The 9279-nt window shown below is 56.5% G+C and overlaps 1 protein-coding gene across 1 annotated transcript; it reads left to right on the top strand.

Annotated features, from left to right (window-relative positions):
* The first annotated feature begins 1076 nt into the window (after positions 1 to 1076).
* On the top strand, positions 1077 to 8645 carry LOC129038550 (uncharacterized protein LINC03040). The gene is made up of 4 exons (XM_054491684.2): positions 1077 to 1300; positions 1617 to 1743; positions 2658 to 2732; positions 3286 to 8645. The coding sequence occupies exons 1-4, from the start codon at positions 1220 to 1222 to the stop codon at positions 3714 to 3716; spliced, it is 714 nt and encodes a 237-aa protein (XP_054347659.2). The 5' UTR covers positions 1077 to 1219; the 3' UTR covers positions 3717 to 8645.
* The last annotated feature ends 634 nt before the right edge of the window (positions 8646 to 9279 follow it).

The raw sequence follows: 9279 nt of genomic DNA on the forward strand, positions 1-9279 counted from the left end.
CCTAGCCTTGGTGAGAGGATCACTTGAGCCCAGGAGGTTGAGGCTGCAGTGAGCCATGATTGCATCACTGCACTCCAGCCGGGGTAACAAAGTAAGACCGTGTCTCTAAAAATAAATAAATAAATAAATAAAAATAAAATAAATTTGGCAACTAAGTTTAAATGGTGTTCTCATTATTCCCATTTTACAGATGCAGTCACTGAGGCCCCAAGAAGTTAAGCGATCTGCCTAAGATTACATACCTTTGTTTATATGTGTTGGAATTTTTCAATTCTCTGTGGAAATCCACATCCTCCACCCCCACCCCAGACTCAAACACAACTGCTCACACCACGGCCCACCTGCGCACTCCACACATATCCTTGAAGTGCAGACTTCCTCCCATCCTTCCCCAGGAAGATTCCCTGGTCTGTGGGGTAGCGCGTGTTGGCGTGGTCTCTCCTTCCCTCCCATGCTTCTAGATTCCTCTGTAGGGTCCCAGTTTTGTTTTTGGTGTGGCAGCAAGCTCACTGCCTTTTTGAGTACTGTATGTCAGTGAGTTTGCATGCACACACCCGGAGGAGGGATGTGTGCGCATGAGGGGTATCTGGGCAAGTGGGCTTACTTGCCCACCTGGGGCACATGTGGGTACAGTGCAGTGGAGCATACATTGCCTAGATTGTAACCGTGTGTGTGCCTAGACACAGGCGAATGATCCCATGTGGGTGTTCATGAAGGGCCTGCCCCCTGCATGTTTGGGGGTCTGTAGAATAAGTCTCCATTTCTCTCCCCTTCCCAAATAACTGCCACCATCTTCAGTTCAGACTCCTGGGCCCCAGGTAAGGGGCTGGTGAAAACCGCCTCTGACTGGGGACAGAGACACCTGAGTCTTAAGCCCCACCCAGGCTGCTAGTGCCCTTGAGCAGGCATCACCCCACCCAGGCAGCGGGAGTGTCCTCACCCAATGGGATAGGGTGACATGGGGGAGGAGGTTTGAAGCGGGGAGAAGGCAGCGAGGCTTTCAGCTCCCTAGATGGGAGGCTCATTACCCTAGCACTCAGTAGGTTGTAGGGAAGGGGGACTGAGCCAGGACTTGGCACTGACTACAAAGGGTAGGGGCAGCCCCCAGCACTCCCGCCGCGGCAGGCCAGGGGAGGGGCTGTGACGTTTGGTGGCCTCATGCAGCTGAGAGGAAGTAGCTAATTGCCAACCTGATGACTGGCGGCTGAGGAGTGGGGTGATGATGCCACTGGCAGAAGCAGGCGCCCTGGCCCAAGGAGGAGGCCCTTCAGCAACGGAGTGGGCCTGCATTCTGCGGAGGGTGAGACTGAGGTGGCTGCAGTCAAAGGAGAAGGGGGCAGGGGTTTGTTGAGGCTGTGACCGTGGGAAAGCGCTTCTCCAGGGCTTCCCTCAGCTTCAAGGAGAAAGAGTTCAGAGGCCCTGAGGGGATGAAGGGACTTGTGAAGGGGCTTCAGGGGGATGGGTTGGGGGGAAGGAGGTTCCTATTCTTACACCCCTTCTGCCTATGCTCCCCCAATGTTCCGGTCTCTCCCTTCCCCCACCTTGGCCCCCTCTTTGGCCCTTGTGGCCAAAGTTGTTGAGGAAGAAGGGAGTAGATGGAGGGCTCTTTTCACCAGAAGACCCCCAGGCACAAGCAGCCCATCTTACTGATGGTCAGAGCATCCAAAAGAAGTGGCGAGACTTCAGCTGTCCTCAAAGCAGGAAGACAGAGTGTTTCCGGCAGAAAGAACAGCACAAGCAAAGGTTAGGCAGTGGGGTCTGGAGAGGCTGGTGGAGGACTGGGGCTTGGCTTCAAGGGTTATGAAAGGAGGTAGGCAGGATGTTCTGCACCAAGGGCCACACTGTCCCTTCCTGGAAGAAACAGTGGGTACCCAGCACCCACAGCTTCTCCCACATGCCGGCCACCGCCTCTGGCCCGGGCAGACCTGGCCCTCAACTGCCTGAGCAAGCCTCACAGGATGGGGACCCCACCCCACCTTCATTATTCTCAAGTGCATCAACCCCAAAGGACTGAAGCCCTGAGTCCCGATAAACAGGTTCCATCCATCTGTAGGCCAGTCCGCTGGGCCCCTAGCACCCCCTATGGGCAGGAAGCAACACTAATGGAGGAGGAGCCTCCAGCAGCCTGGGGTGGGGTGGGGGTGGGAGAGTGAGACGTGAGGGAGGAGACAGACTTGCCCTCTAGGAAGCGGACAGACCATGCCTCAGGAAACCCCAGTGTCACAGGTCACAGACACTGACCTTGAAGCGTTACTCTCACGGGTGAAATTTAGCCCCTGTCCTCAGGAAGCTCCCAGTCTAACGGGGGACACATATAGTGCTCTCAGAGCGGCCTTCTTTAGGGTGAAACTCAGCATCTGGCTTCAGGAAACTCCCAGTGTAAGGGGAGAGACACGACCCTGCCCTTAGGGATCTCTCAAACGGGGGAGACCCACTGGATTTTCGGGAACCATCAATCTGTTTCCAGACATGGATTAGACATTTCAGCGCCTCAAGGGCTGCCAAGAAAAAAAAATACAAGACGTCCAATTAAATTGAATATCAGATAAACAACGAATAATATTTTAGCATAAGTCTGTCCCATACAATATTTGGGACAGACTTACACTATTAAAAGTATTCAATTTAACTGGAAGTCTTGTGTTTTTATTTGCCAGATCTGGTAACCCTAGGTGCCTCCAGTTTGAGGGAGGAGAGAGGACACCCCCTCCATCCCAGACATGGGAAAGCAGGTAAACACCTCGGCGTGCTCCGGAGGGCAGGGGTGGGGCAGCAGGAGAGTCCTGGGGCTCCGGCTCGCGGCAGTTTAAAATTCCTTCCAGGCCAGAGCCCTAATCCCTCGGTGCACAATGGCCGCCTTCTCCCCCGCCGCCCGCGCCCACGCCCTCCCCCGCGGGGCCGTGGCAGTGCCACCAAGGGCCTCTTTAAGCCCCTTTGAAGCCGCGGAGCCCCGCGCCGCGGGAGGCCCCGCCGCTATGCCAGCTATGCCAGCTATGTCCCTGCTGCCGCCGGCCGCCACCGCTCCCCCATTAATGCTGGCTAATCTGGCTAATAAATAAACTCCCCTCCCAGCCCCAGCCCCGCGCCGACTCCTCCCCGCCCCCGCAGAATCGATGTCAGGGCTCGACTAGAGCAAGCGGCCACACTCCACCCCACTCCCTCGAGATGTAGCTGACTTTTTTTCTTATGGCTGCCCTAGGTCTGTAGCCCGTCTGTGATTCTCGGGGAGACGTGGGATTTGGGAGGTCTCCGCCTAGCCACTGCGATGGCCTTCCTCTTTTCAAGTCCACCTGCGCACCAGGGGCAGGACACGTGGCTGGGTGCAGACGCGGGCCTGGATGTCGCGGAGGACTCGCGGGCCGGCAGAGCGCGCGGCGGCGGCGGGAGGAGACGCAGGTCACGCCCCCTTCCCACCGCCTCCCGCCGCCTACGGTGCGCGCGCGCCGAGGAGCCCGGGACAGGTGACTCCTAGAGGACTGCGTCTGCGCCTCCCCCGGCGGGAGTCCCTTCTTCGCGGCCTCTGCCGCCCCCTGCGTCCCCTCCTGGGCTTCCGAGAGTCTGACTCAGCCAAGCCGGCATCGCTTGGCCTCCTACAACTCACCCCCAGCGCAAGAAGAAATTACAGGATTGCAGGGGCACGGCTAATGCGCTCTAATTACCCACCGCCGCTGTCATCCGCGGCGCTCCGCGGCGCTGGGCCAACGCGCCGTAATTAAGACGCGGCTCCCCGGTCCCGGAACCCTGCCTTCGCCACCCCCCACCCACCTCGCGGTCCCCAGGACCACCGGCTGCCGACTCCTGCCGCCCTCCGGGACTGCCCCTCAGTCCCAGGAGAGCTATGAGGCCTCACTGTGGGCAGAACTTGGGGAGACCGAAGCCGGCCCTTCCACTTCCCTAAACCTACAGTCCTCGAAGGTCTCTGCTGGAAGAGACTGGGAGAGTGGGGAGGGGCCAGGGACCTATTTCGTTGACAGAAACACTGAGGTCTATTGGAAAGTTAGCCTTCAGTGGGAGGAGTGGCAAAGGCATGCAGGGCAGCAGTACCCCCGTTTGGCACTTGAGGCACGGAGAAGGGAAGGGAAGTCTGCCCAGCCAGAACTCCCAGACCTGCTCGTTTAACAGTGGCTTTATGAGCAGCATGACGGACTCCCTCCCCTGGCGGGGAAATTACCTTCCTGCGAAGAAAGGTGACATCCTTGCCACAGACACGGAGGCCCCGCCTGCTGACCAGCTGTGGCCTGCTGGTCATAGGGGAGCTGGTGAGGAGTGAGGTGGCTCTGGCCTCCCATGTCGGGTAGGGTGAGAGAGGCCCTGAAGATAGAAGCCAGGCCCGAAGGCCAGAATTAAAGGGGTAGCTTGGCCATCAGCTCCTTCCGCCAAACCAGGCTCAGAGCGCTCCTCTATCAGGAATTCTTTCCTGAGGTCCAGGGTGTTGCAAACTCATGGCCTTGGGCCACGTTTTACCTTCAGTGAGGTTTTGTTTGGCTTGCAATGAGTACATGGGTTTTAGGTTGAATGTGAGAGTCTGCAGACAATGTGGGTTCTCCGACTGCCCTCCCAGTGAAGGTGGACCTCTGATTTAGACCAGCCCGCTGGGCCCGTGCCTTCATCCTTTTCCTCAGCGGCAGGATCTTAGTCCCCATGATTGCTGCCCCTTTGTGGTCTGCACGTTTCTTGGTAAGGGTGCCCAGTCAAGTGTCTCTGGGAGCCCCCTCTTCTCTGTCATCGTCAGGCTCCCCACTTGCAGTGGCTATGGTGGCTGCACATGCTCCCGGATACCCTTCCAGCACTCCCTTTTGTCATCTTGAGTTTCAGTCCGTGACTTGGGTGGCACCCTATCTTCTCCACCAGGGATGGCAGCTATTTTTCTGCCGTGAGACTAGAGGTTGCTTGAGAACAGGAAATTGGATCTCTCCCTTCAGACTGGGATTTCACTAAGGGCTGTAGAAGGGGGTAATATGGGAGGATTATCTTCTATCACAGGGCGCGCTCTGAGGGCACGCTGTGTCTCCGATTCACACTGATGGTTCCCTGAGGATGGGGCTGTTTCTCCCGTCAGACTGGGGCTCCCTGAGTCAGGGCTGTGTCTCCCCTCAGACTGGGGCTCCCTGAGTCAGGGCTGTGTCTCCTCTCAGACTGGGACTCCCTGAGGACGGGGCTGTGTCTGCCTCAGACTGGGACTCCCTGAGGATGGGGCCGTGTCTCCCTCAAAGTGGGGCTCCCTCAGGACAGCGTTGTGTCTCCCCTCAGACTGGGGTTCCCTGAGGACGGGGCTGTGTCTCCCCTCAGACTGGGGCTCCCTGAGGACGGGGCTGTGTCTCCCCTCAGACTGGAGCTCCCTGAGGGCAGGGCTGTCTCCCCCCTTCAGACTGGGGCCTCCCCCAAAGGACAGGGACTGTGTCTCCCCTGGGACTAGGTTCTTTGTGTCTTCTGCATCAGACAGATTCCCATGAGGACAGGGCTGTCTCCCCCTCCATCTGGAGCTCCCTGAAGGCAATGGCCTCTCCTGTCAAATGGGACATTTGCACCCCACCCCACCCTCTGGCTCCCCATGGCGCCCAGGCATTCCTCCCAGGACACCATTTGTCACGCTTTGATGAATGAAACTTACTAAGAATAACTCAGTCCTTGTAGACTCTAAAGGACAGGGGGAGGGAGAGGGAGGAGGCTGGTGATTGTGGGGGTGCTGGGGGAGGAAGGACACAATCCATTTATTCAATAGCATTTCCTGGGTCCCCAGCTGGGCACTGGGGGAGACACAGTGAGTGCCACAGAGCCCCCTACTGTGCCATTTCTGCCACTGACAGCCAGGGATGTCCACAGGACCCCTGAGACAGAAAGTTCAGGTCCCTGCTTCAGAGCCTCCCCACCCCAGCAGTCATTACCTCAGGGCCAGCCAGCCCCCTCAATGCCAGTCATGAGCTCCCTCTGCCCCTCCCTTCAGTGGAGGGGAGACTTTGAAATCAGGTGCTTGGGGTGGGGGCACTGCTCCCAGTGGGGATGTGAGGAACCTGGAGGATGAATCCCTGTCCCCCGCCCTCCCCCTACTCTATTCTTCCTTACCCTGCCCCTTTCCACTCCAAAACCCCAAGCCTCTGGTTCATATTCGAGTGACTTTTCCAATGCAACTGTTCTCAGGGGGCCCTTGGGAACCGGGAGGCTGTGACCTTAACCCACTTCTTTGGACAGTGCCTTCCTGGCACTCCGCCTCCACCTGCCACCTCCTGAGAGGAACATTTCGGCTGGTCTTGGCAAAAACATCAGTCTATGATCCAGGCAGCCTGGTATAGTACCAGCTCTGCCACTGACACCACTGTGACCTTGGGAAGCCGTTTACACATATGGGTCTCAGTTTCTCCATATGTAAAATGACTTTTGTTTAGCTTTCCTGATTTTCAAACCTTTTTTTCGAACAGTGAATCCTCTTGTTTAAATTGTAAATCATGTGGCACCTCTGTTCTCTGTGGGAACATAGGAAAAGGTTGGGGGTTCTTTGGTCAAAACAGGGGTGGGCTTCATGCCCCAGCGGTTAGTCCATGACACATGAATGCACACATACGTGTGCACACAGATCAGCTCCCGGGCACTGCAGAGTCCACTTCACAAACGTATGAACTCTGAAATCCTTTCCTGCTCAAACATTCTGGGACCCTGACAGGACTGGGAGCTCTAGAACCAGGGGTGCCGACAGCTCTAAGGAGGAGGCTGTGATTTCAGACCCCTGGGCCTGGAGCTGGGGCTTGAGCCAGCAGGAGTTCCTTTCCACACTTGGGTCCAAAGTCACTGCCTGGGCAAACCCTCACTGCTCTCTGCCCTCCCCACCCATCCAAGCCAGAGGTCAGATAGGCTTGTCTGATGCCGAGCCCCCTTAGAGGGGTGGCGGGGGCCAAGTGGAGACACAGTGTCCTTCCTTAGTTGGGAGGGGGCAGCAGGTTGGGTGGCAGGTTCTGGGAGTTCTTCTCTGGAATCCCTCTCACATGCCTTGGAGGAGGGTCAGAGTGGCAGAGTGGGAGGGCCAGCAGGGCCCTGCAGTGGCTGAGGGCAGGGGGCTGATCCCAGGAAGCCCAAGGCGGGCAGCATAGGTAGGGGAGACTCAGGGAGCTGCACCACTCCATCCACAAGTGTGAGAATTTGATACCAACAGGGAACGCAGGTAGGACAGGGCCCATCAGACACTGATGACAGGAGGGCAAGAGTGAAGAGAGGAGCAGGTACAGCCCAGGGAAGAAAAAAGTCACCAATAAGAGGCAGGCCTAGGCCTGGGCTCCCAGCTTGGGGCAGCAGAGCAGATCCCTTCAAGGGAGAAACCACAGATATGCCCCAGCCTCTCCTTGATGCTGTGAGTCAGGGGTGCTTAGAAGGGCTCGTGTTCAGTTCCAAATGCCCAGGGTCACCACGAAGGAGGTGCTGCCCCCTCCCCTGCACCCCAAGCAACCTGCATCTGCATGCCCTGGAGAGGCCATTGCTCTGGATTTCCCTCAGGGAACACGGCCGGGGAGCTGCTGTGAGAGTTTTCCCTGAGTCCCCACCTCCCTGAGATGTACAATGAGGGAAAGGAAGAGGTATCTCACTGACTTCTGTCCTTCCATCTCAAACAAAGACACTCTCTCTCTCTCTCTCTCTCTCGCTCTCTCTTTTTCTGGCATTTGTCCCCAGGGAATGCCTAGAGACTTCACAGCCTTGGCTCTGGAAACCCCTAGACAGCCGCTGTGTTGCCAGGCACGGCTCTGGGCACCGAGGCTACAGCAATGAAAAAACAGCCAAGTTCTCTGCCTTCATGGCGCTCACATTCTAGGCAGGGAAAGACAGATGATCAACAAGTGAAAAAATCATAAAGCTCAGGTCATGGTGTGGCAAGTATTAGAGTGGAGAGCGATGGGGTGGGGTGGGGGCGCTGTTTTATATGGGGTAGTCCAAAAATATCTTTGTGAGGTGGTCACATTTGAGTGGAAACCTGGACGGCAAGAAGCTAGTCGTGCTTTGGGGTCAAAAGGACTCCAGAATTTCAGTTTTTTAAACAGAAAACATGTGTTTACCCATAAACATTAAAGGGCAGGGAAATTAGAACTATGCTTCTGGAGCACCTATTATATGTCTAGCACCATGATGGAAAATTCATAGACATCATTTCCCATCGCCCTCTTCAGAACCCTGTGTGTCACACAGCATTGTTTTCATTTTACAGATATCAAATGAGAAATCCATAGAGATTATTTCACGCATTTAATAAGATTTATTGAGTATTCGCCTCTGAAAACGCTGTAATAAATCCCATATGGACCCTGCCCTCCTAGAGCCTACAGTCTGTGAGAGCGAGGAGAAGGGTCAGGGAGGGCTTCCTGGAGGAGCCCACGTCTAAACTGAGCCCGAAAGGATGAGGAGGGGGTGACAATTGAAGTGAGTTGGCAGGGTCAGAATTTCAGGCAGAAGGAGCAGCCTGCACAAAGGCCTGGAGCCTGGAGCACGGTTCCCTGCAGTTCCAGCAGGGAAGAGAGAGTTGTGCAGGATGGTCCAACCTGGAGTGGGAGTGGGACAAGCTAAGGCTGGGGGGCTGGCTGGGGCTGGGCAGGAGTGGCAGGGTAGGTCCAGACTTCCTTCATGGGAGACCATGCTACGAAAGGGTTATAAACAGAGAAGTAGCAGGGCCAGGTGTCTCTTTAAAAGGCTTCCTGTGGGGGGCTGAGGCAAGGACTGGGCTGGGGGCTGGGAGAGGGGGTGTGGCACCAGCAGCAGTGAGACTGGTGGGCAGAAGTAAAGGACTGAGGAGGGGGTCTTGGCCAGGTTCCTGAGGAGGCTGGGGTGGTGAGTAGGACCCCGCAGGCAGGGCAGATGGGCCACTTGGTGTGACTGTTAGGCAGGGCAGGTGAGTGGAGTCCTAGCCAGAGCTCTGATGACCTGGCTACCTCCAAGTGACAGGGTTACCAATGGCAAAAGGTGGATGCCAGCCAACAGCAAGGCCTATCAGGCAATTCCTACAGGCTGACACACTGTACCCACATGTACACACAGGTGTGTGCACACCACACAGACACACAAATACACATGCATCTGGCCCCACTCCCCCATCTGTATTGATAATGGGCTGGGAAGGAGCACGGGAGCCGGGGCAGAGATCGCAGAACAGCAGCACCTGGCTTAGCTCAGGCCTCAGGCCCTGTGCACCTCTTTCTGGAGCCCCAGGGCAGATGCCACTCCATAGCTCAGGCCTGTAAGTCCCCCAACTCCTCATATTCCCTGAGAACCTGCTTGTAGGTACCTAATCTAGGATAAGCAGACACC

The sequence above is a fragment of the Pongo pygmaeus genome, chromosome 5 (genome assembly GCF_028885625.2).
Source record: "Pongo pygmaeus isolate AG05252 chromosome 5, NHGRI_mPonPyg2-v2.0_pri, whole genome shotgun sequence".
NCBI lineage: Eukaryota > Metazoa > Chordata > Mammalia > Primates > Hominidae > Pongo > Pongo pygmaeus.